This window comes from Lutra lutra, chromosome 5 (assembly GCF_902655055.1).
Source record: "Lutra lutra chromosome 5, mLutLut1.2, whole genome shotgun sequence".
Taxonomy (NCBI): domain Eukaryota; kingdom Metazoa; phylum Chordata; class Mammalia; order Carnivora; family Mustelidae; genus Lutra; species Lutra lutra.
Window position 1 is genome coordinate 63,745,568 of NC_062282.1, and position 27,719 is coordinate 63,773,286.

At 36.1% G+C, this 27,719-nt stretch overlaps 1 protein-coding gene across 3 annotated transcripts in view; it reads left to right on the forward strand.

The window, feature by feature from the left end:
• The window catches only part of CPEB4 (cytoplasmic polyadenylation element binding protein 4), a 63,729-nt gene that overhangs the window by 28,035 nt on the left and 7,975 nt on the right, over positions 1 to 27,719 (forward strand). Inside the window, exons 3-8 of one of the 3 annotated variants that reach the window (XM_047729541.1) lie at positions 10,414 to 10,464; positions 19,827 to 19,850; positions 21,586 to 21,759; positions 25,066 to 25,155; positions 25,521 to 25,639; positions 27,253 to 27,367. In XM_047729541.1, coding sequence (XP_047585497.1) covers positions 10,414 to 10,464; positions 19,827 to 19,850; positions 21,586 to 21,759; positions 25,066 to 25,155; positions 25,521 to 25,639; positions 27,253 to 27,367 — 573 coding nt within the window. The remainder of the gene's footprint in view (positions 1 to 10,413; positions 10,465 to 19,826; positions 19,851 to 21,585; positions 21,760 to 25,065; positions 25,156 to 25,520; positions 25,640 to 27,252; positions 27,368 to 27,719) is intronic. The other 2 variants (XM_047729542.1, XM_047729543.1) reach the window with 2 other exon arrangements.

Genomic DNA, 27,719 nt, shown 5'->3' on the forward strand with positions numbered 1-27,719 from the left:
TCCAATTTAATAATAGTATATGTGCACCTTTTGGTACTGTCACTTTTCTGTTTTCCCCTTCTGTATTATAAAATGCTATGGAGAGGTGACTTGCTCTCTCATTTTGTGACAGGTACTAAACCAGACCTGTATACTATTATCTACATAATGAAAACTCTTTTGATAATGGAGTAATACAATAGTGAGCTGTGTGTGAAGGTCTTAAGACTTTCCTTGATCCTGTTATATAATCTTTGTTATTTACTGACTTTGAGGGAGGGAAGCAGTGCCACCTGATTCATAACTGTCATAAAAATATCCAAGATTCTCTTTGCATTCAGTTTAATAACAGGAAGGACAGAACCATTGCACAATTGTGGCACAAAATTATTTCTTCCTTTATATGCCTGGAATTTCTACCTGAATATTCTATGCAGTTGATTCATTTATCACCTGTGTATGCCTCCTACAGTGAATTTCTCTACCCCAGTGTTCCTTATTTTCTTCCCCCTCATGTTACCACTGTCCTTGCTACTAAAGTTAAAAGATGGAAAAGAGCTAAAACTCAGTGAATTTGTTGTTGTTCAGCAGTAAAAATATGCAAAAGGAATACTTTTTAACTAATTTGAACTAGTTACTACTTTTTGCAGTCAAGTATTGAGATAGCCAGGCTGCCTCTGGGCTTCATTATTTTGTCTAATTGGCTGATTCTTTATTCAGTCCCATGCCAGTGCACTCTGTTCTAAAAGCAAGGCTTTGTTTTATTCCGGGTATTACCTGGTAACCAGTCAATTAAGAACATTAGTAGAACTCTGAAGGGAAAGCAGTTCTACAATCTCTTTGGAATCTAGTTGGGCTGGTGCCAGTTGCTATACATTGGGAAAGGGGAGGAATCAACCAATTAGAGGACCCTTTTTTAATTCTCAAGGAACCAACAATAAGTGCAAATCTGAATTCTGAAGAGCAGCCATGATTAATTGAAGTATAAAGAACTTAAAAAAAAATCTAACTTCTATTGGCTCTAATATTCCAAATAATAAATGCCTGGTATGGTTAATTAAATACAGATATTTAAATTAGCCACGCAGCCTCTTTGTTGTAAGTGATCAGTAGTTGTTAGCTTATAACAGACTTTCCCAAATTGTAAGAGGTGAAAAGAAGCATTTAGGATTATGTTTGAACCTGGCTCTGCCATTAGCGGTTAAATGGTCTTGGGTCCATCACTTCTCTCTAGATCTTGGTTTCCTCACCTGGGAATGGAAGGATTGAACTTGTAAATTACTATTAGCAATTCTATACAGTCTTTTGACCTGGTATTCCTGAGTGACAAAATTGAAGGTTTTTGTAGTTTAATGACAAAAAGTAGTGTATGAACTTCATTTGAGTTTGGGTGTAGCAGTATTTAATATTGAGTAGTTATAGAAAGGATATACCAGAAATCAGTCAAATGTAGTCAGTTGAATGAGACTTTGTTTTTAGACAGCATCTTTTCTTTTTGAGATAGGCCTAAAAATATGTTTAAGAAGCAGTTGTTTAAACTTGGCCTCACGGAATGTTTTTGCTCTCAGTCTGTGGACCACAGGCCTCTTCATCCATGGGAATGATTTGATGGGGCCTGTGAATCCATTCTGAGGAAGCATTCCAGTTAGGTGATAGGTATGTCATTTACATATGCAGGATTATCTTTCAAAACCATGTGGATGCTGACATAATGCAACTAAAATACATTTAACAGTGTTGCTAAATTCACAGAAGGCTTGTATTAAGGTTGTTTGTCGTTTTACTTGTAGTAATCACTGGAGTGGGGGTTGGGGACCTCAGTTTTAGCATGGTGGGGAGGCTGTCTGAAATATGTTGATTCAAGTCAATCTTAGTAATTACAGAAGTTTATGAAACTGCCCTAGAGAACTTATCTAATTGTTCTGCTTTAAACTGCCATTACATTGTAACCCCCCATTACCAACAAGAACATAGTGTAAGAAGGAATTTTGTAGAGGAAATGGTGAGGATGAAGACAGGGGAGAGGAGGTCACTTACCCTATCTCCACCAAATAGTGTTTTGGAACTTTGTCTCTGACATCTGGAACAATCTGTTTGCCCTATGAGGCAGGGCTAGGAGTGTGGGCTGTTTAGGCTATATCTGGCACGATGCTGGGGTGCAGGGAGAGCCATATGACCAGAGGAATGCACCTTGGAGTTGGCTGTTAGGGACAGACAGTGTTCTTGAAGTCACATGATTTGGAAGTACGTTACGTTTTAGCTTCTGCTTATATTCCAGTTCTACAAATATTTGAGCACACTCTGTGTAGTAGATCAAAGTACACGTTTGGTGCCAGTCTACATTTTTCTTTCTTGAGATAGACCTGGACATTCTGAATAGGAAGCAGTGTTAACAACCACTTCCAAGTGAAAGAGCACTTACTTCTGATACTATTTCTCTGACTTTTACTTTGCGCCCCTTCTAAGATTTATATAACTTAAATCCACAATAATCTTTTATGTGAGTTTTTTTTATCTCCATCCTACAGCTGGAGAAATTGAAGTTCAGAGAGACACAACAGCTTCTGTATGCACTCAACTAACAGGTAGCTAGAGGATCAAGAGAGGAACACACAGCTTTCTGACTCCTGGTTCATTCACTTGGATGTTTATTGGGTAGGGTTAAAGAACTAAAAGATTTATTTATTTTTTAATTTTTAAATTTTTTTAGTATGCTTTAGACAGAGAGTAGGCATTCAAGTTTCCTAATTTCTACTTAGGAAACTGGGTGTAGAATTTAAGATCTGTGTATTATCATAGTCTGTAAAAGATTCAGCTCTCTCTCTCACATCTGCTGGTTTCTTATTGAAGGGTACATTATTGGGGCTGGAGGTCAAAAGAGAATCACTGAAGGAACGGCTTATTCTTTTCCCTGATTCTGATTCACCAGGTCTGTCATGAGACTTAAGCCTGGTAATTCTCCAAGTGACTCAAATACACTGTTCTTCTGCCCCACCCCCATCTTCACTCCCTTTGTGAACCACTTTGATATAAAGCCATGGGAGGCCATTCATACAGCAAATACATATCAAGAATCAACCACGAGCCAGGCACTAGTTTAGGCTGTTGGGATATATCAGGGAATAAAAACAGAGATCATGCACCTTATCCTTCAAATAATTAGCAGGTATCTTTGAATGGCTTGTTTATTATTTAGTTTTGAAGGCTAATAAATAAGAGGAAGACTCTGTGCCTCGGATATAGACAGGAGAAAATAGAAACTAGGCCTTCTGAGAAATAACAAAAGGTGAAATTACAACAGGTATGAAATTCAAGCACATTCTTCATTAAGGTTCAGTAAAGTCACCAGAATTTATCTTAAATAAGTGATTAGAGTTGATGATAGGTATGTATGCAGAAAGCCAACTAGTGACTTTACTGATTGCTTTTTGGGGGTTGGACTACAGTAACCAGTTTTAAGAGCAGTTTATCACTCTCTCTCAAGTTCTCAATCTTTTGCAAGCGTCTTGGCTTAGGTCCCTAGAGATTTTGTAAGTTTGTCTTGATCTTTTATGTTCATGTCAGTACAGAGAGCATTTCTCAAAACCATTTTTACCTTGGGGCCTGATCTACAACTCTTTCTTTATGTTTATTCACTGGTTCTTTTCAGATGTGTCTCTTGTAACACATGCCTTTTTTTTAATCAACCTTTTTTGCAAGGTAGGAGAATTTTAACTTACTGCCTTGACTTTTTTCTAGATTACTTAAAAGTTTTCTACTACCTGTTGGTCTGTTTTCCCACTTTTCTTTCCATTATATTACCCCCTTTTTGTTTTTTTTTTAACTGGCTTTTGTTAATTTAAATTTGGACAGAAAGTATGCCTCATTTTTTAAGCTTAAAAAATTGCCGTTAATCACTGGTATCATCACATCCTCTTAAGGCAAGTTATCTTGTTGCTCTGTCCTCTAAATGTAGCACCCAGAGTCAGAAGGCCTCTGGCAGGGATAAAAATAGCCTTCCTGCTTGCTGGCTTCTTGTTGGTTTACTGGCAGTAGGAAATCTTTTGAATTCCTTAATTGGGTCAGCTCTTCACTGGTTTCTCTGTAGACATTCCCTTCTGCCTAATATTCTTGGATGCTTTGAATCTTGCAACTTTGTACCTGCCCTGAGTTACAGTCAAAGCTATCCTTCTATAATCTATAGAAACTTACCCATTGACTTTCCTTATCTTATGGATTAATGTTATTTATTTATTTATTTATTTTGCCACTATTATAGTTTCTTATCACAATTGAAAAAGTAAATTTGAGCCATTGGTACAAAAGGAAGACCTCCTTAGTTGTTTTTTTCTTTTTTTTTTTAAAGGAACATTTTTCAGTTGAATTTTCAGTTTTCATTTCCTAAATACTTTTGCTACTTTGCCAGTTTGGCTATTATAAAACTAAGGAGTTCGTTTTTTTTTTTTTCCTCTTGCTTCCCCCAAAGAAGAATTACATGCATTTGTAAAGAACAGTAGCAAACTCTGATTTTTCTGAAGCTGAAAAATCCCCCAGATGGCCACTCCCTTCTCCCAAGTTTTCATTTTGGATCTTATTTGGCTAAAATGAATCCTTCCTCTTTCTTTCACAAGTGGAAAATCATTGGTTATCTCTGGCTTATATTCCGAGAGGGGAAAAGCTTTAATATTAATAACACACCTCTTCTATGCCAGGGGAATTTTCTGAGCATTCTGCAAAAATGGTCTCATGAATTTCTCAACAGCCTTGGGAAGTAAATAGAAATACTTGTTTTACTGAGGTTCATAGATACTAAGTAATTTGACCTGGCTCACAAGATGGGATTGGTCTGACTCTCTACCCTTTCCATGGCAGAGAGACCACCAGTTGCTGGCTTTGCTTAATTTATTCATTCAACAGCTATTTGTTGAGCATCTTTGCTCCAAGCTCTGGGATGCAAAGCCCAAAATTTATCGTTAAAGATTTTATTGCCTTAGAAAAAGAGAGAGTTTAGAAATAGATAACTTAAATATAGTGTAGTAGGTATAAAAGGTGTTCTGTGGAGTACATGAGGTCATCTGAACCAGAGAATAGGTGGTTTGGGGCTGGGAGGACTTCCCATAGGATGTGAAGCGAGAGATAGATGGTACCTGGGCAAAAGGATGGTGCCCTGAGTGGTGAAACATTGGGAAGAGAGAGAGGAGGGCATTCCAGACAGAGGGAGGAACCCAGAAGTAAAAATTAATGGACAAGTAGTTCTGAATGTCTGGAGTACCTAACGTGGGAAGGGAAATGGCGGTGTGGAGAGATGAACCTGGAGAGATAGGCAAGCGGAGCCAAGAATTTTTAATAAGCCCTGGCTTTTAAAAAATTGAAAGCCAAGCTTTCTGAGTGAGCAGTTTTATTTAGCTTAAAATGTATATGTCTTTGTGATTTAAATGGCCCTTTGAGTGGATGAGAGGCAAGATTCTCCATCTGATGTCAGTCTCAGCCAGCTCCTCCTTTGTTTGTGATTTTGCATGGAAACATCTTTACTGGAAGTTGGTTGTATCACAGATAGGTAAAGTAAGGTACTGATTTTGATTTGGGGAGTTATTTTTAGGTCAATAGAATAAATTGTTAAAAATAATTATCTTTATATTATTAAGTGATAGAATATATTGAACATATTTTATTAGTTCATATTGATATGTGTTCTGCATCTGTAGAAGTATAAACCTGGTGTTCAGAAACTGAATTTATTACACATTTCTTGAGCCTTGCTCTGCATCGTGCGGGTCCCCACAGCGCCATCTTGCTGCAAGTCTCAGGCAGTGTTGGTAAAAACAGCAGATGGAGAAAGGCAGGTGGAACAGCACCTCCTTTGAACAATTATTTGTGGCGGTATAGGTTCCACATACTTAAATGCGAACTAAGGAAAATAAGCAGGAACAGAAGCAGGAGGAACATTCTAGCTAAACAACAACAAATGTGTGTGTATGCTTATGTATGTATTTGTGTGGTGTGTGTAAATCTTGGCTCTACCTTAAAAATGGGCCTAAGCCCATATTTATACTTCTCCTTTAGAAATTTTTAATGGTGTCTACTGAAAACCCTTCCCTTTTCTTTGGAGTATCCAGGTTTTTATAGTGTAAGTCAATCAAAAAAACTAACTTAGAATTTCACATTACTTGTCACTTTATAGGACTGCATGCTGTATTTTGGGTAACTTTGCAGTTATTCTGTATTATTATTCCTTAGCCTACACATATCACCAACAATGCTAGTATGACAGAAAAGAGAAGGTCATACCATGAAATCTAATAGCTATGTAGAACATTTGATATTTTTTGGTTTTTATATATTTGAAATAGCATTTATTATATCAATTCCTGCTGAATCATCAGTAGCCATAATATCTGGGTTACATTTTAGAAAATAACTTTTTCTCTAATTTTGACAAGAATACATACATTTATATACTCTAATGTATCAGAATATTTCCTTCTGGTCCTTTCTCCTTTTATCTCCTTGACTAAGTTACGTTAGTTTCAGTCTTTAGAGAATTAGGATAGTACATAGTGTTCTTTTGGGCACTTACTCACCTGAGCAGTTCTTAGCCTGGTTGGTAAATATTGGTTCTCCAACTTGCAGATGCCTGGCATAGAATTGCCTAGTTGAAGTGCGAATCTTTTCTGGGCTGTAGAACTACCCCAGAATGTAGTTCCCCAGAGTCCCACTGTATCAGTTGCCTATATTTGGTTAGGTTGAGTCATATCACCAAATATAGCCTATGCCTTCTGCATGATGTATGCCAGGCTTCTGGCTCCAAATGCCACTGCTGGCATCCAGAGACTCCTACTTTCCTGTCATAAGATTAGGACTGCTGACCAGGCAGTATTTCTTCATATTTATAACACAATCAATACCAAGAGCCTTCAAAGGTTGAATTTTATCCAACAAATAGGGTTCACTTGCCTGAAATCCCAAAGCCCTCCTTCTCCCTTGAGAAATGCAGTTCTAGATGTACCAAAACCCGGGTTATATTTATAGATAGTTGAGTTATCAAAAAAAAAAGAAACAAAACCCACAAACACTGGATTATATTCAGCTTCAGATAGTTGTTTATTTTTATTTTACTTCATTTTATTCATTTGTGAAATGCTGGTATTTTAAGTTCAGTGGGATGAACTCATTGGGTGCTTACCTGGTACTTAAGCAGGAAACTCAAGGTACCTAGGTAAAGAAAGCTCTAATTCTTAAAGGGGGCTATTATGGTAAAAGAGAGAAAAAATTAATAGCTATAATGATTTACCTAAGAAGGTTGACTCTTGCAACATAGCTAGAAAGAAAAGTTGGTGAATTAATCTAAAAAGGGAGTTGCCTTCTTGGGAAAGTTGCTCTGGAAAGAGGTGAATCTGAAGGGAGGAAAAAAAAAGATTTGAAAAATACCCTCCAATGGGAACAAAGGAAGAGCTCACTGTCTCAGACAAGAGAGGGGACCGTCAGTGATCTAGCTGTGGGATAGAAGATGCAGAAATGCCTATTTAAACTGGCATCTGTAGAACAGAGAGGATCTTAGAGCAGAAATGAAGGGTGTACAAGCAGAATGAAAAGGTGTACAGGAGAATGAAAGGAAAGCTTGAAAGTCCCACTACGCTTATGAGAGTTTATGGAAGATTTCCAGAAAGGAAGTGATATGGGTTATCCATAATAGATGTTATGAATGGATGACTCAAGATATTTTAATTATAGATAAAAATTTACAGAAAGAACTGGCAGGTTAAGAAAGCATTATGAAGTTAAAAGGTTTTTTAAAAATGTCATTGCTTATATTTTAAAAATTGAAATAGAAAGTATTACTGATCGGTCAACAAAATGTCACAGGTGTATTTGTTACTCAGAAGCCAAAATTGATTCCACCCTGACAAGACTCAAATAACAAGACCAGAGTAGAAAATTAAAAATAAGTATCACTTTCAGAGTTAAACTATGAACTTTGCCAGTGATTCTTCAGTGCCCGGTTGTCTTACCTGAAGGGTAGAATTACTGCATTCAGAAGCCTGAAGAGCAGAAAAAGTATCAAAGGTCACCTACCTTGGCAATAGAGGGTGGGCTCTTAAGGAACTGTGCATTGAGGCAAATTCTGATAACTGAGTTAAGGGACATTTTTGTGCCTGTCAAGTTGAAATATTCTTCTTATCTCTCTCTCCTTAAAACAGATAACCCAAAAGGTGAGTTTCTGATAAGGTGGAACTTGGTTTGTTTAAACTGGGCCAGCTGGTTTGGTAATTTGTCTTTTGTATTCTCATTGTTGATTATCCCTTCTTGGCATCAAATGAGTAGCATTTAGTTCATAGGGAACAGTTCTGGTTTCAGTTGAAATGTTAGTATTAAAGAAATTTGAATATCTTCTTCAAAATAAAATATTTCCTCTTGAACTTTAATATAGTTAAATATTTTTGTTTGTGTGTTGACCTACATCAACTTAAAAAAATGTTTTATGGTAAATAAAAATGATATGTGTGATGCTTTTGTTAGTTTATTTACTAGAGGGTTTTTACAGCTATAAAATGTACACATGTTCTGTTCCAGAAAATCAGCTGCTGCTTTGAGTTAACTGATTCCGAAACACTACTCACCCCCTCCAAACTTTTGTTAACAGTTAAGGTCATGTTCTTTTTCCAGTATCTCCAGTGTGTTCTTTTTAAAAAAAAATGTGCTTGTGACAGGTCATATGCTCCAAATTTATAGTTAAAAGCAGTTTCAGATGGACTTCACTGGATTTGGATACTTGGCTTTGTATATTAGCCTTCAGTAACTAAGCCAATTTTTAGGAAGGAATTGAAATATCAAAATTAATTTTTGCTGCCTCCTTCCCCATCTCCACCCGATCTTCACTCTAAATAGGAACAAGCTGAAATTGAAGTAAACTGTTTAACAACTTAATAACCCTTGTATTTGATTTTAAATTGTAGGAAAATTATTAAGTTCAGATTTTATTTCATATTAGACTTCCAAGCTTTGGATATGGGTTAATTAAAGCTATTAGCAACAGAGGACAAGTTTTTTCCTTGATGGTATGAGTTCATTCCTTTAGAGACCATTTCAAAGAAACAGAATTTTGAGAAGTTGAAGGATAGTTAAGGCCTAAAGCTCCTTTCTAAAAGGTTGTAAATATATGGCTGGTGGATTGATAGGACCACGTATTAGCTCTGCTTCCCATAGTGTTGTTCAGTGAAACTAGATAGAACCTTCCTGGCCTCTTGGAAGGCTTGCCTCAGCCTTAAGGCTGCTTCCCCACTTTTTCCATAGCTTTGGAGAGTCTGCTGTGATTCTGTGGGCTTAGAGTTTAAGCTCCTGTTTTCCTAGTGGAATGTTTGTAATTATGAATCAATTCTAAATTCTCATAATACTTGATTTATAGAGTGCTGACTTTGGTAGATAATTAACAATTACATTCTCCTATTCATTCTCTAAATGAGCAAGACTTGTAGAGGGTTTTCCATCATTTTTATGAAGGTGGATATAGATGTAGAATATGGAGACTCAAAAATGTTGCCCTAATGATTTTTTTTATAACTTACAGCATAGAACTAGGCATATGGCATGGTACTCAGAAGTAGGTATATGGTGTATGGTCTGGATACCTCAACTCAGTATGTAGAAAATCTTCCAGAACAGCAATGTAATTCCTGTTAAAGGGAGAGGTCCCAATGCAATTTCCCCCCTTTATTTGAGGCTACCAATTTGGAAAGATGTTGCATCTTCCAAAAATTTTAGTACTGTCACAGATTCTTTTTTGATGGACATCTTGGGTGTCCATTTTAGGTTCAAAACTAAATTTTGAACCACTTCAAAATTAGAAGGAAACTAACCCAGCATTTTGTGAGTACCTACTGTGCTCTGGGTGTTGTGCTATGTGCTTTGATATTTTCTGTCACATGTAAGTACAATAATATGTTTTTCTTTACTCTCTGTACTCTTCCTCCAAAGTGAGAATTTAAACCCATTAGTGTGTCTGTACATGTAGGCATAAGTCTGGCACTTTTGTTATGAATTATATAGAGAAATCTTCCTGCTAATTATGTACTTTTAAAAAACAAAGAAACCACACATGAAAACATTTTCACATTTATGGGGCAGAAAAAACTATTATTATGAGTTTCTATTAGAATATAATGTTATAAAGAAAATTACTTTGTATGGGAATTTGGAAATTAGAGACCAAATAGTTAAATATGAGGGATATTTTATTTTCCCACTTTCAAACTTACCCTTTTTGGATGTTTGTGAACATGCTGATTGATATGTCCTCTGACTCATTGTGTTTATCAGCACAACAAAGTTTTATCCCATAATAAAGCTTTTTATAAATACCTTACCATAATTAAAGCTATTAATTCAGCTTTGTTACTGAATACATTTAAACCATCTATGAAAAAAATAAATTTAGTAACGGCCTTCTTTTACCTTCAGGTCGTCTAAACTATTCATATCCAGGATCCGATAGCTCTCTGCTTATTAATGGTAAGTGATAATTGATTTACCCTAGTGAAGTGCACAGAAATGAAACAAGTTAGTTCTAGATGAGAAAATATAATAGGTATGCTTTGACAAGTGGAAAAATGACATTAGTTTGTTCTGTAATGATAATTGTAAGTTGCTATTAATTTATTAGCTGTATAATGAATAATTATTTTCCTCCAAATTGTGGCAGTAACTTTTTTAAACGTTGAGAACTAACTTATTCTCTGTCTTGAAATTGATGACAGAATAAATGAGAATCCCTAATGATACATAAAGAATGGTTTAATCTACCATTAGATTCTGTAGAGTGACCTTTGAAATGTCAACATGAAAACCATTTCCATGTAGTTAGAAAAATGTTCCAGGAGAAAGGGAGGGTAATCAGAGATCTGAAACCAGAAAATGCAGCCTGAGACCACAGGTCTTGACATTGTAGAGGACAAGGTCATTCACTATTTGCTGTCTAATGAGAACAAGAAAAATGAAGTTTTATTGACCTTCACAGTGCCCTTGGTAAATTCTCCTTTCTGGTTCTAAATATTGCCAGTGGGCTGTTGAGTTCTCTTTTATGTGCATATGCTGCAGCAGATTAAATTTAACAAGGAAGGGACATCTCCTCCTAGAAGGAATTGTGTCAAAAAGTGTCTGTTTTGTACTACTCTGGTTTAATTAGGTGAAATACCAAAGTCTTATTCTTTTCTACTCATTCACTATTGAATATGGATTTTTTTTTTAAGATTTTATTTATTTATTTGACAGAGATCACAAGTAGGCAGAAAGGCAGGCAGAGAGAGAGGGGAAAGCAGGCTCCCCGCTGAGCAGAGAGCCCGATGCGGGGCTCGATCCCAGGATCCTGAGATCATGACCTGAGCCGAAGGCAGAGTCTTAAACCACTGAGCCACCCAAGCGCCCCTGAATATGGATTTTTAATTGTGCTCACAGTGCGTTCCATCTGTCAAAGCTCATTGTAAGTCCCACCATCTCGAAGACATGTTCTTGGCTAAATAGCTGTAGTCTCATTATTCAAAAGATAAAACAAAACCAAAAAAACAAAAAACAAACCCCAAAATAAAACAAAAAAAAGAACAACAAATTTTGTACTCCTTGTCTATGGTATATTGTGAATGGAGGATTAAAAAATTATTTTTAGGAAAAAATTATTTTATGACTGGATCTACTTTTGGTTAATATTTAACATCAGTATTCTGTAGAACGTAAGGTTGTCGAGCCAGTAAAAGTTTAAAGGAAATTTGATTTATGAGAGTTGCCATGGGTGCGTTAGATCCTCTGAAGACTGTACGATTTATGAAAGTCTCACTTATTCATCAGACTTTGGCCTTTTCATGCTATAGCTACCAGAAATAATACCAAAATATAATATTTCAGTATAAGTGTGGGTAGACCGAAAACCAAACCCAGTAGTGATAATGGCATCAAGATAAGCGGGAATAATATAAGGGTTGCCACTATCTAGCAAGACTTTAGCTTTTCCTGTGGAACGAGTTTCTGAGTCTGCATGCTGGAAATGGCAGTGAACCCGGGATTTGAGATGCTAATGTGCGATCATGGGCAAAGTGGTCAACTCTTCTTTGTCTCAATTTCCTCATACAGTTGCTAAATTAGATCCGTTCCCTCTGGAGTCCATCTTTGTTGAGGTGAGACTCTCTGAACTCTCTAATGGGTTTTCCTTAAAGCTAAATTCATTTCATTTTTTGAGAGTCTCTTATTGTGAGATTGCCTCTTCTGCCCCTGCCATTAATATCCTTTCTTTTATGAATAGATTATTTTTTGTGACCCTTTCTTGGCAAAGAAAAATAAAGGTAAAAAATAATTACTTTTTGAAATTTTATTAGTCCATAGACTCTAGAAAGGGACTGGGTGGTTTTTGCTGTTGTGCACATGGAAACTGTGTTTATTAGAAAGGTATACTGGCTGAGTTTAAAAATTGTCTCAAACTGAAAGATAGGAAGATAAAGGAGTCGTCAAAGAGGGAGAACTTGCTGGTTCCTTAAGTATAATCGTAGCGGGATTATGACTGCCATGGTCTCAGATCTAGTGTTCATCTCAGAAGGTCCTAGAACTTGATTTTATCAAATTTGTTCAAGTGTTAGTTCTTAATAACCAACCAACTAGGACCAGATGCCAGTTTATACATTTTTAATAAGGAATAAAACTAGGTAGAACAGATGCTGTAGGTGACTGACAGAGTTGTTCTTTCTCCAATAACAAAGTGCAGATTATAGCAGATTACTTTAAAATCATAAAATTAAAGCAAGGTGGGGGTGGAGGGATGTTGAGACAATTTTTAATCATTTTGGTGTGGGCATAGGCATTGCCCATTCTCTTCAGTCAGATTTATGAAACCTCTTCTATGGTGGATTGCTTCTATAGATAAATTAATCTCATTTGTGTGTTGATGTTTTAGTAACTTTGCTGACAATTTAGTTCATGTTTTGGGGGTATCCATCTTATAAATCTAGTGTAAAGCGCTATTTGTATTTAACGAAGATAAACTTTGGACTCATAAATACTATCCATTTCACAGAATTGTGATGAAGATGAAATGCATGTAAATCATTTAGCATAGAGCTGCTATGTAGTTAAAATAATAAAAATGGTTAGGAATATTTGTGGCTAGGAATATTAGTGCTAATATACACATACATATTTTGGTTAGGAATATTAGCGCTAAAAATTTATAAGGAAAAAACAAAATGGGATTAAGATAAGTGTAAAAATCATCTATTGTTGAACATGCTTTTTTTGGCTGATTATTAAAATAGATAACATAAAATTACTGTATTCATTTTTAAATGCAGTCCTTTTGTATCTCATATCCATGCAGTCTCTCCTTAAAGCTGGAAATAAAAGCCTAGTACATTGGGTTGATTTACATTCATTATTCAACTATAAGACTTTAAGGAACTGTAAGGAGCTCTTCTTCCCTGTCCACCATAAATTATCTATTCAGGCTTAAGAACCTTTAGAAATGTGATTATTTATATAGCTACTCTACTTTGTCTCAGCTGTAACTTTCAGAGCTTTTTCTTCCAAGGCGCTGTTGAGTTGAAAGCCATTTCTTTTTTGTTTAGATAAAAAGCGTGTGAGAACTGTTTACTCTCTTCACTTGAACATCTGAATTTTGACTATGATTTTCATTGTATAACTTGTTTTGAATTTTTCAAGTAATCTCAATGCTTTTTGGAAAAGAAGTGGGGTTTAAATCCTGAATAAATAAAAAGACGAAAAGATTCAGAGTAGTCTACCAGCTTCAGCAGTTTATATTGGAGTAATGTTGGGATTTGCATGTACAAAGATAAAAAGAGCTTACTCATCTAGTGGATCAAATTACTTTTTTTCCCCCTTGGCCATGCTCAATCGTCAGTTTTTATACTATGCAATGACCTTCATATACCACTCATGACTTTTAAAAGACACTGCCACCATAATGCAACAAATAATAATTGATAACTGTGCTAAGAATGTTGTGGTGCACATTCTGGGAAAATTATTCAATCAATCTCTGTTATTAGTTGTAGAGTTTTTTTTTTTTTAGAGGACGTTCTTGGGCAAAATCCTTGGATGTTAAGTATATTAAAAAACCAAACTTCATAGCTACTTTCTGGATACTGTATTAGTTTGCTAGAGCTGCCTTAATAAGTACCACAGACTGGTGGCTTAATCAGAAATTTATTTCCTCAGAGCTTCTGGTCCTAGAGGTTACAAGTTTAAAATCGAAGTGCCAGCAAGGTTGATTTCTTCTGAGGCCTCCTTGGTTTGTAGATGGCTGTCTTCTCTCTGTGTTCACATGATTTTCCCTCTGTGCATGAATGGTGTCCTAATCTCTTCTTTTAAGGACATCAGTCATACTGGATTAGGGCCTACCTCAATGACCTCATTTAACCTTAATTACCTCTTTAAAGGCCCTGTTGCCAAATACAGACCTACTCTGAGTTTCTGGAGGTTAGGACTTTAGCATATGAATTTTGAGGAGGGAACACAATTTATCCCAGAACAGATACCTTTTCGTAGTAAATTTTATGTAATAGGAATATAGTTAGAACATCCATTTTATGGTTATGAAAAGCAAGCCTGAAACTGACTCAGTTTCTCAGCCAAGTCAGAAAGGAGTTCTAAGCTTGGGCCAGACTTACCTCACATTCCTGTGGTCTGTCTTGGTGTAGCTTTGATACGGACACCAGATTGGAAGGTTAATTTTCCTTTTACCCATCTTGAAAACTTTTTTGCCTGAGACAACAAACATACATTCGCAACCACCTCTTTATGAAAGTGCTCGTGCTTGGTGCTTTTTTTCTCCAACCTTCCATTCCATTGCATTAGTCCGTAGGATTAACTGCTTCAGAAATGAAACTCTGGCATGGAAAGTTAAAGAACAGCAGCAGGGACGCCTGGGTGGCTCAGTTGGTTAAGCAGCTGCCTTCGGCTCAGGTCATGATCCCAGCGTCCTGGGATCGAGTCCCACATCGGGCTCCTTGCTTGGCAGCGAGCCTGCTTCTCCCTCTGCCTCTGCCTGCCACTCTGTCTGCCTGTGCTCACTCTCGCTTCTCTCTCTATGACAAATAAATAAATAAAATCTTAAAAAAAAAAAAAAAATAAAGAACAGCAGCAAAATATTTTAGATTTTAATAAATTCATGTATGTATTTCCTTTTCTTTGTGGATTTCTTTCACTTGGCAGCATCCACTAAAATATTTGCTTGTCCCAGAGGAGGAGATTAGTTAAGAGATCTTTTTTAAAAAGGTTAGCATAGAACAACTCTTAATTATAGTTCTTTGGAATAAAAGGAGGAAGATTTTTGCTTAAGGGGGGTGTAGTACACAGAAATCCATGAAAGTGGGGAGGGTATAATTTACCCACGAGAAATGTAGATTATAGCTACTTACTGAAAATGTATATAATGTGGTTCTAGTTGCTACAATAAGAAGAATGCTGAAAGATGCCTTCGTGAAAAAATATATTGTAAATTCTAAAGTGCTCTGCAATTGTTAGCCTTAGAATAGTAATGAAAAGCTCAGAGTAATTATTGAAGACAACCTCAGAATATAGACACAGTTTATTTTTGCGGAAAGGAAAAAATTACTACTTACTGAAGATCATGACTGTGTGGTCATCATGTATATATAGGGTATCTTTTGTTCTTCTCTCTTAGGCTCTCCATTTTTGTAGAAAACTGAGGGTTAGGGATGTAGAGAAACTAGAGTGCCATTCTCTACCCTTTTCTAAGATAGCTCTTTACAAATAATAGCTTTGTCTCTTCTTTATTGTATCGTATTAGCATTCTTTGACTATTGTACGAACAAGTTAGTATAAACACAAGCCAATGTGACATGTGAAATTCCAACTACTAGGCATATATTTAAAATAATTTTGTGACAGGGAGTCAGTCCATTACATTAGGGGTTGATTTTTAAGATCATTTAAAATAATTATTTGCATCTTTGTTGGATTGTATGCCCTGGTCTTTATGATGATTGTCTGCTTTTTGGTTCTATCAACTTTTATTCTTTTGTTAACAAATTAATTCCTTTTAGCTTCCAGCCTTTGACTTTTATCTTTTTTAAATGATTTACTAACTTAACTAATTTCCCTACATACTTTCTTTTTTTCAGTCCTACTAAAAAAATCAGTTATATAACATCTTTGAATCTGAGTCCTCTCCCCCTCTTTTTTCCAAATAGAATTGCTATCTGTTTCTCAACTTGGGGGCAATGAGAGGTAGATGGAGGACCTAAGGTGGGCCAAATTAGCCAGAGTCTGAGCAGTCTTTCATTGCCTACTAAAATCGTAATATTTTATCCTTCATCTTCTTTACAAAAATGTTTAGGTCTTCTCATGGAGGAAAGGATGTTTTTCTTTAATATAGAATTTATTTGTTTTTAACATAAGTACCAAGAGGAAAACAAAACAGCGGTCTGTCAACAGGCGTAGTAACATAGTTAATAAATGTAAATAGTCAGAAAGGGATAAATTAAGAAGTGAAATCCTTCTTTCCTTCCCCGTGCCAGTTTTTCTCTCTAAGGTTCTTGTGGTTGTTTTTAGAAAAAAGATTTCATCATATTTCCACATATCTGCTTATGTTTTCTTTATTTTTACATGTTCACAATAAGAATCGTGCAGTACACATGTAGGAAACTCATGGAAACTATGTCTTAGAGAGCTTTAGATATCAGCACATGAATATGTGCCACTCTGAAAATGGCTGCATGCTAAAGCCTTTCTGTACCTTCTTTGCAAATCTAGTATCCCAGAGTAGTAAAATATTTTGCCTGAGGGAATTTAATGATGAATATAGGGCATTTGTAAGCAATCCTATAAAGATACTTTGGAACAAAGGGGTTTTCAATAGATCTAATAACAACATGCATCCAGAAATTATAAAATTTATAGCTAGAATGTTTCTAGCCCATTTAGAACATTCTTGAATCATATTAGGACTGTCATGAAGTTATTGAGGACTTTATAAGTAAAAACCAAGAAATAAAAATAAAAATAGATAAATGTATAAATAGTAGTCGTTTAAAACCCTATGGGTACTAGAAGATTTGTATTCAATAACAGCATGCATTTTTAAAAAATATTTTTAACAGTATACTCTTTGGTAATTAAAGGAAAAATATGGGCAGCGTTTATTTCAGCAATTTAGCTAGAAGTTTTCCAAAATGTAGATTTCTTAAAACATATTTAAAGGGAATTATTTTTTTTTAACTTTCTACTTCTGTGGATATTTGAGAACTATCAAATAATAATGTGACAGTTGATAATCATGAGATTTGAAATCTGTCTGACATTTTCCTCAGTAAAGTGGTAAAGATCTGTGTTATAGGTATGGCATCATAATAATCTTAAGCCAAATATAATTTGAAACAGTTGGGAAAAAGGTGGTTAGTACATTTTTCACGTGTAGGATGAAGGGGCACCATTTACCATTTTGTTACTGTCTGGGTTCTGGTTACATAGGCAGGTTCATGTTATCGGAAATTCATTGAATTCTGTACTTATGGTTTGTGTACTTTTCTGTATGCATGTCATGTCAAAATCTACGTTATAAATAATGTATAATTATTAACAGCATTATAATAAGTAGAAGTAAAAAAAATTAAACACTCCTTTCTGTGTTACAGAATATTACTGTTTTTATTTTTTGGTACTAATTTATATTAATTTCCCTTTCTTTTCCTTTTTTTTTTTTTTAAAGATTTTATTTATTTGACAGAGATCACAAGTAGGCAGAGAGGCAGGCAGAGAGAGAGCAATGGAAGCAGGCTCCCTGCTGAGCAGAGAGCCCGATGTGGGGCTCAATCCCAGGACCCTGGGATCATGACCTGAGCCGAAGGCAGAGGCTTTAACCCACTGGGCCACCCCAGTGCCCCTAATTTCCCTTTCTGATTTGGCAGTTTTTGTGGTTGTAAGCATTGTACACCTGTAACTTATTTTCTCTTAATGTGGGAAAACATTTCTACGTAGTTTTCAGAATTTAACCATGAATTCTTTTATATTAACCAGCTTAATTTTGTAGTACAAGACCAAAGATTGAAAGTATACATTTAAGGATTTTGAGATTTATTTGATTTTTGCCTTTAATTTGTAGCACTTACTCTTCCTGAAACTATATTTATTTTTGATAAATGGAAGCTATGAGAATTTTATGTTAATTTTGTAGCTTTTAGAAGTCTGCTCTCTTCAAATATCTGTTTTCTTAGAAATCTAAGCAGCATCAATCAACTTTTTAAGATTGACAGAACCAAGATTTTCAAATCATTAATTTTCCCAAACTCCCTTATCATTGAAGCAGTCATAGGAATAGAATGTTCTTAAGCATCTGCTTTTATGATATCTTTGTCTTTTTAGCCTATGTCAGGTTGACTGAGAAAATACCTCCCCCCAACCCCAAATTTAAGACCTCTAGCAAAGTGAAATCCTAGCTGAAGGAAATTTTGGGTGGTTTTAATCCATTTGTTCAAGTACTTTGGTGAAATCCAATGTATCTAGTAATGGGAGAAATGTATTTTGGTATGAGACTATTTCATTTTGGAAAATACCCATATGGTACTTCTAAGTTATAATTCAGTTGTAACGGAGTTACATTTATTTAGTGGGCTAAGAATTAAAACCCTGAGCAGTCTGTATAATGACTTCTTAAAGGTGCTACACCTTCTAACTCAGGAGTCTATCCCAGCTTCCTGTTAGAACACTCCTTGCTGGCCAAGCCCTCACTTGTCCCATGTGCTTCTGTTCTAGGCATCTTTCCCTGAACATTACAGCACCCCAATTTGCTACATTGCCAGGCCTGCAATGCCCTTTCCTCTGGTTTTTCCTTAAAGTCTTAAATGCCATCTGATCTCCTCAAATGCCACACCCCCCTCTCTGATTCTTTTATCTGAGCCAGTTTCTTCTCCTCTGTTCTTGTTGCACCTAACACGTAACTACAATAGCAGTAGGTATGCGGCATTGTCATTGTTTGCTTATGTGGCTGTCTGGCATTTCAGGTTGCTAGTTCCGTGTAGTCAGGGCCATGTGCTGTTCATCCATAGTCCCTAGCAAGATCAGGCATTTAGGCAATGTTTACTGAATAGGGTCGAGGTAATTGGACAAGCTGGGCTTTTAAGTGCCAGTTGGTTTCAGGGAAGACATTTTCTCAAAAGTTTCTTGATTTAAAGTTTGTGCTGCCACTTGTCAAGTATTGAGGGAAATACAGATAAGTACATTATATACTTCTCTTCTTAGCTGTAACCTACTTGGCAATAAAATGCCAAACTTTTACTTTTCAGCATTTGGGATGTGGTGGAAAATTTGGCAAGGAATAAGAAACTTTCTTTGGCTAAAAGGAAATTGATAAATTGCCTAAAGATTTCATTTGTTAAGATTTCTTCTATTAGGTATTAATCATAAAGCCATGGTATAAAATTGCTGTTTATCTTGTAGTGTTGAAAGAGTCATGAATTAAATATTGAAATATTTACTGAAATGCTAGTTGGCAGGGAATTCTGGGAGCATTTGAGATCAGTATGATAGGAATTGGTTTAGATCATGTTACATATTACCTTACTGTCATACTAGTCTGGATCCTGGGTGACAGTTACAGGCAACTATACTTCTCTTACCACGAGTAAAATTCAATACAGCTTTACAGTGTCCTTGAAGAACTTAAAAAATAAAAAGTACATTAAATTGACCTCTCACCATCCAAATTCCTTGTTTTTGAGACATTTACTAGGAAATGAGGAATATAGTCAATTATTTTTTTTCAGTTTCAAAACTGGTAGATGAAAGATCACAGTTGATTCTTCTGACAATGTTTGAAAGGTTGTTTTTTTTTTTTTTTTTTCTCATTTGACATGCAGCAAGGACATATGGGCGAAGGAGAGGTAACATTACTGTTTCTAACTTTTGAATGTACCAGTTGTATTTGGAGAGGACCCAAGATTGCTCAATTTCTTACCCTTGTGGGGAAGAAGGGGAGGGGGAAATGCAATGTAGCTTTGATCCATACATACTTTATATGTCATAGTTAAGATTATAGACTTTCTAAGTTGAAGGAGTCAGAATGGTAGGATTTGGATTTGATTTGATAATGTCCCTGTATTATAAACTCAAACTCAGCTTAATTATATCTGAAGATTTATTTCACCTTTTTTCTTTCTGAAAGGAATTTCTTGGAAGAAAAAAAAATTAAGGATCTTTAAAAAGGAAAATATGGTGTGACTAGTCTCAAATACTTGATTATATTGGAAGCTCAATTATACTTGAATACCTTATGTCTATTTTTTTCTACTAAGTCAGCATAATATATTTGGTTTAAAATGAGATTAGCTAAACAAATGACTACTCCTGTAAATTTCAAACACTGGGGGTAAAAGCTCTAGAAATTTTAGAGAATTTTAAAGAATCATTTCCTAGAGGTGCCTGAATAAACCTGATTTTTTACCACCTGTGATAGCTTTGCATTTTTGCAGTCAAGTCGGTTAGATAGTCAAATAGCTTAACTTTCAAGTGCAAGTGACTTTTAAACATTATTTAGGGAATAACTTCTAATTTTACAGGTATTTTTTATCTTCATTTTATAACTCTGAGTGTAGTTTTGTAGGGTAAATTCATAACAAATATATTGTTATTATTTATGTTTAGTTAGGAAAGTTGAAAGGAAAACAAGTGTGGCAACAAAGCATATTGGAGTATTTCAGTAAAGGAAGAGCACTGAAGCTCTATTTCTATAGGAGCCATTAACAAACTCCTTATGTAGTACCTAGAAGTAAATTGGCCGTCTGAAAAGTGACAAAATAGTGCTTGAGAAATTCTAGTTATTTGTAGCTCAGTGTTTTGCTTATGATTTCCAAAGCTCATGTTTTGTTGTCAGGTAAATACAGGAATAATATGAACCACATTGGCATCTCTGGTCTTTTTTGCTTATATATTTTGTATGATAGGATTTTTAAACAGCAAACTTAAGGTCTCATTTTTAGAATTAGATAGCAGCAGTGGCAGCTGTTAATTACTCAACTAAAAAAAAATACATCTTTGCCATGCCTAAAAATCTTAAATTCTATAAGACTAGATTGTGAAGCTGGATAACAGCGTTAAATGGGTTTTGATTATATCCCATTAAGGTAGACCAAGATGAGTTCTCACTTTAAAAATCGACTTGTTTATTTTAAGGACAGTCTTAGAGTAAATTGGATAGGCTATATTATTTGGTGTTTTAAAAAAATTTAAGTGATCTAACATCTGATCGTCGAATTTAATGCTTAGTTTACATGTCTAGGTTGCCCCTTGGCCAGGGGGCCCTGCCAAGGCAATGGAGTCTCCTGCCAGCTGCTTTCCAGAGAGTGCTCCCTCCTCCTGTACTTCCATTTCACCTCACTGAAGTGTCTGGATCCCAGGGGGATAGTTGAGCAGCCTTCTATTTAACCATGCACTTTCTCTCTGACTCCACGGAGACTTTAAAGTGATGGGAATTCAAGAGCATATCTAAGTGATTTGTTACTCAGTGAGAAAAATAAAAGCAGTCTTATTGAATCTGCCGTTTTCCTTGTTTCTTGTGTCTGCTCAGCAGTGGCAAGGAACATTTGCTGTTAGCTTTTTTTTTTCTGCTTTCTATTCCAGGTCAGTCTTCACTGTTTCCAATGGAAGATGGATTCTTGGATGATGGCCGTGGGGATCAACCTCTTCATAGTGGCCTGGGTTCGCCTCACTGCTTCACTCACCAGAATGGAGAAAGAGTGGAACGATATTCTCGAAAGGTGTTTGTGGGCGGATTACCTCCTGACATCGATGAAGGTATATTTACAAAGACCCAATAATTGCATAACGTCTGGACTGTGGTGCACAGTCCTAACTCATAGATGGTGGTTGCTGTTAAAATAACAATCTTATCTGACTCCAAGTATCCAGTTTTGATGGCATTGTTAGCTTATCTTTCTATCCTGGCAGGTAAGATTAGTTTACAGAGGATGGGGCGCAGGATTTTGGGATTTGGGGAACCTGCTGTAGCCAGTGATTGGACTAAATGAAAAGAGTAACTGTCCTTGGGAAACCATCTCAAGGGACCTGTTGTGGGCAAACACATAGTGCTTACTGTTGTTTTGTCTGTGTGTGCTGCCTTGGCCAGATTCAGTATGTTTTCTTGTTTGTTTCCTACCTGCTCCAGAAATGTAGTTAATTGAATTTTGAAATCTTAGATTAAGGATGAACTTTGGAAAAATAAACCCTTAAGTTGTACCACAAGAAAGGGAATCTTAAGAATTTTATCATTTTCTGAGTATGTTTTCACTTGTCAAATATTTACAGGCTTTTAAAAAGGCACACACTGTTCTTAGGCTTGTTTACAGTATAACCAAGATAGAAAGTATTTGTGTACATAGAGTTTCAATTCTAGTAGGGGAAGGCAGATAAAAAGTATGTAATCATGCAAGAAAATATCAGAGAGTAAGTATTGCAAAGAAAATAGCATGATATTGCACTATTTTGTGATATTAACAAATATAACGATTCAGGGTATCTTCTCAGATAAGGTGGTTAAGGAAAGCCTCTTTTTTTTTTTTTAAAGTAGGCTTCATGCCAAGTATGGAGCCCATTGTGGGGCTTGAGGTCATTACCCTGAAATCAGGACCTGAGCTGATACCAAGAGTTGGACACCTAACTGAGCCACCCAGGTGTCCCAAGGATATCCTCTTTAAGGAAGTAGTATTCGAGCTGAGGCCTGCATTAGGAGCCAGCCAAAGGTTTAGAGGATTAGTTGTTCAGCAATATTTTCTTCGTCTGTGGGTCTAAGTGACCCCAGTTCAAATTCAGACTAAAATTCAAGTAGCAGACCGTATAGGAACCACATATCCTTACTGTTGGTGGTGGTGGTTGTTTTCCTAATCTCTTCTGCCTTGGTTTCCTAAATGGAAATGACAATAAACCAGTTAATGTTATGGAGAATCGAATAGTTTTCTCTAAAAATCTATAAGGTCTAATAATAATGTTTAATAAGCTCCAATTTAGATTGAGATTAAATGTATTGAGTCACTTCATTTTCCTTAAGAGGGTCAATCTTTTGGAAGGTTGATCCAAAAAAAGTTTTCAGAAAGCCAAAGATTGAACTAAACACAGTTCTCTTTTGTTTAATCTATGAAAAATTGTCTTGGGTGGAAGTTGTGTTGGGATTTCAGGCTAGACTGAATCAATCTTCATCCTGTTCCAGAAGATCTAGCTTCCCAAAGTGTTCATGCTGGGCTGATGATGTGATCACAGTATTGGCCTCTCTAATAAGCTCCTGTGTGTGGCCTATTCTTTTCTTGGCCTAGAATCCTCATTTTCCTTAGTGCTATGGATTCTTGGGTCTTTGACCCTTGAAAGTCAAATCTTTAGCACAGATGGTGTTTAGTGAATGAATTATATGTTTACATATAAAAAGAGAGCAAAGACTGAATTTTATCTGACCTTGCCTGGAGTAAAGTCCTTCTCTGGCCCAGATAGTCTGTATCTTTTTGGAAAATTACTGAGCAATCTTAAATGTGCAATTTCTAAAATTTTTAGAGACACAGGTAAATATGACTAGTCTGGCAAAGAAGATGGTTTAAACTGAGCAAAATTAATGGGAATTATGATAATCATCAAGCATATTGATAAGTCAGTAGCAATTTAAGTAGACAGATCTTTCTACTATAATGTGCAAGATGTATTCCTGGAGAATATTGTGTTCTGAAGAATTATACACTAAAGATTATAAGGTTTCTGGAGAAATAGGGTAGGAAGCAAATAATTCAGAACCCAATGACCTTTGTACTGGAAGCATTAACAAAAAGAGAATTAATACCTTGGAAATGACTTGGACAATTTAGGCAAGTGGCTCAGTGTGGTTAGAGATGCCGTAAGGAATACTGAAAATGCACAAAACCAGCAGAGCAGAAATGCTGGCTTCCAGGCTTGGAGGCAGGGCAGATATAACCGGACCTCGGAGCACCTGAGGAAGTGTACGCTCCCAGGAGATGAGAGCCCTGCACAGCTGGGATTGTGCCTCTCTAGTGTGGGAGACCTGGTTGTTGTGCTCATTTTTCATTTCCTTTTAAGAGAGTAGGAGAGCTCTTGCCTGCATATCAGACAAGCCTAGGGGCTTTTTCTTTTCCTGATGAATGTTAAAATTCTACTCCCACTATGCTAGTTCACCTTCCCCAGGAACAGTGATTTGCAGACCAGTACAACTTCCAGATTATGGTGATTTCATTCCACTATTTACCAGTCTCTCTTACATGAGCCAAATGATATTGTAGAAATGGGCAGCAGAGCAGAGCAGACTGTACTGTTTCACAACCTGGAGGAGAGACAAACAGTTCTACCAGCTTGGGACTTGAACACATTATCATCTCTTCTTTTCCTCTATCCTCCCCTCCTCCCAGGTCCTATCTATACATGCTTACCTACTCTTTCCAGAAGTTCTTCGGAAATTTATTTTTCCTATAGCCTACTCATGAGTCTGGTCGTGAGGAAATGGTACAGGCTGGGAGTCATCCTACAGAATGAATGGTCTCTATACTTTTAGGACTGTCAAAGATAAAAAAGATAGGAAAGAATGAGAAGCTGTTCCAAAACCGAAGAATACGGACGGATACCTTAGGGACAGAACATCTAAGTGTATCATGTGTTCTGGATAGGATTCTGATTCAGAAAGGGGAAAGAGATACTATTGGGATAGTTTGAAATTTGGATGGAGTCTGTGAATTGAGGGGTAATAGTGTATGAATACTGGTTTCCTGATTGGGAGGGTTACATGATAGTATATGAGGAAGTGACCTTGCTTTGAGCAGGTGCCAGTGGTTGTAAAGCATCATGTTAGAAAAAAAATGATAGGTAGGTAGGTAGGTTGATTCATGCATGCATAGAGATAGAAAGAAGGGCAAGAAAGAAGGAAGAAGGGGAAGGCCAGTGTGTAAAATAGTAACAGTTGGGGGATCTCGGTGAAAGGGATGCAGGAGTTCTTTATATTACTCTTGTAAATAGTGGTTTTGAAACTGTTTTTTTTTCTAAACTACTTTCCAAAATGATTATAAAAATATTTAAATTTATTTATTTATTTTTTTGCTTTGCTTTGTTGTTTATTAGATGAGATCACAGCTAGTTTTCGTCGCTTTGGCCCTTTGATTGTGGATTGGCCTCATAAAGCAGAGAGCAAATCCTATTTTCCTCCTAAAGGTAATCCTCATGATTCAATATACATGTATAGTGTATCCTGATACTGTTTAGTGTTTAGCCTTTTCATAAATGTTTACTTTTGCTGTAAGATTTTCCATAGTTAAACTTATATTTTCCCAAATGTGCCCTTAAAATTTATACCTAATACATACTTTCAGTTCAAATTTAATTTTACTTCAAAAGATGTTCCAAGATACCAAACTGAACTTAATGTTGATCCTATCAGACTTCGGGTAGGAAGATTTCTTAACTTGTTTTTACTCTTTCCCCTTCCTTAGTTTCAGGTTATATACTTCCTTTCTGTTGAAGAATTAAAAACAAAAAAATTTAGGGAACAAATAAGCCTTTTTTTCCCTTTTTATCAGGCTATGCATTCCTGCTCTTTCAAGATGAAAGCTCTGTTCAGGCTCTGATTGATGCATGTATTGAAGAAGATGGAAAACTCTACCTGTGTGTGTCAAGTCCCACTATCAAAGATAAGCCAGTGAGTTCTGTCTAACATGAAAATAGCTTTTTGTTTTTGCCGTCATCCCTGCTTTGTTTGAAAACCCACAGACATCTTGATGTATCTGTTAATTGACACGTTCGTAACCTACTTACAAACTGCTATTGTTGTCAACCTAATGTTGACATTCTATGTTATTTGCACACATTATCTTACACTGAATTTTTTGGTTAATTAAGATATTGGTAAGTCTTTACCATTAAAAAATTTAACTTGATAATGCATTTGATAAAGATAAAGTAGCTGAATTTCCTTGAATAATAGAACCCCAAAATCACAAATAGATATTTGTCTGTCTCCTTCCTCTCTTTCATCAAGATCTTACCCAATAACTATCCTTAACTTTTTGCACATGGTATTCTCCCAAAATAAAATGAATTATGCATATACAGAAATGTACATGGCATACTCTTTTTTATTCTTGAAAAAGTTGTTTTTTTTTTTAAAGATTTTATTTTTTTGACAGACAGAGATCACAAGTAGGCAGAGAGGCAGGCAGAGAGAGAGAGGAGGAAGCAGGCTCCCTGCTGAGCAGAGATCCCAGTGCGGGGCTTGATCCCAGGACCCTGAGCCAAAGGCAGAGGCTTTAACCCACTGAGCCACCCAGGCGCCCCAAAAATGTTTTTCTTTATCATAAAATTTAGTCCTTAGGAATAGTAGCAACCGGCCTGTTTTTTCAAATCTGGCAAATCAACAATTTATTATCACTCAGCCAGATTTAGTAATTGGTTACAATTCAGAATGGAGGTGCCTGTGGGTTCAGCTCACGCAATAATTAATGGAGTTCCTCTTGGTGTCTTGGGATTGTCTAAGTCTGGAATGCTTTTCCCAGAGTTCCCATGGCCTAGTTGGTAATTGTATTTGACCTATTTATGTTCCCTTGCAGTCGCCATAGATATTTGAGTGTGGGACCTCTGGCTCAGGATTTTGTTGTTGTGCATATTGAGAATATCCTACTACGAGCCCATCTGTAGCCTTCGGTTTGGGCATTTGTAACAGTAAATGCAGACAATTAAAATAAGGTACACGATTCTTGGTTGACTAAAGCAGTGGACACATTGAAGTGTTTTATCATAAGTTTAGTGTAGATATCAACATTTTTACTTTGAAATGCTTTTTGAAATAATGCAGCAGATTTATTAGTATCAGGAGTAGTTTGCACTTGTAGGATTGGGCACATAATCCTAGCACTGTATTCTGATCAGCATTAAATATGGTAATAACTTACATTATGTGGATATTGGAGGATTGAGTAGGATAGAAGCCCAAATAATTTGAGAAACAGCTAATTAACTTACTAGAAATTAAGGACATGTTAGTGATTTAGCTTATAATAGATAATAAAAATTGAATTTTCCACTTTCATTCACTTAAAAATGGTTCACTTAAAAAATCACTTGGTTTACTCTTAAAAATGAGATAAGGGTTAGGCTATGCTATATGTAAGTCTTCTAATTTTACAGCTTTATTGATTTATAATGATGTGGATTATTGTTGCTCTTAAAATAAAATACTCTGCAATAATTTTTAACTTATTTCCTCATAAACTGTCTGCATTAAGAATGAGACATTCTGGTTTATCTGCTCCCTAGGTACAGATTCGGCCTTGGAATCTCAGTGACAGTGACTTTGTGATGGATGGTTCACAGCCTCTTGACCCACGAAAAACTATATTTGTCGGTGGTGTTCCTCGACCATTACGAGCTGGTAAGAAACAAACAGAATTACCCTCTTTACCTTTTAGCCTAAGAAATACCTTATAAAGGTTTTTAAGAAAAATTCTCCATAAGCATTTGAGTTAATGTCCAAGAGCGAGAGTTCTAGAATCAAAGTATCTGGGTTTGAATTCATGTGCTCTGCTCCCAGTTAAAAGTTGAGTGATGTTGGACAAATTATTTCCCCTAATTTTCAATTTCCTCATCAGTCAAATGGAGTAGTAAGTGTATCTGCTTCATATAGAGTTGTTCTGAGGACTAAGTGGGAAAAAGTGGTGCCAAGTGCTTTGTGTGGTGTTAGAGAGTATCACTCTCATCATTATCTGGTAAAACCTTTCAGGAGT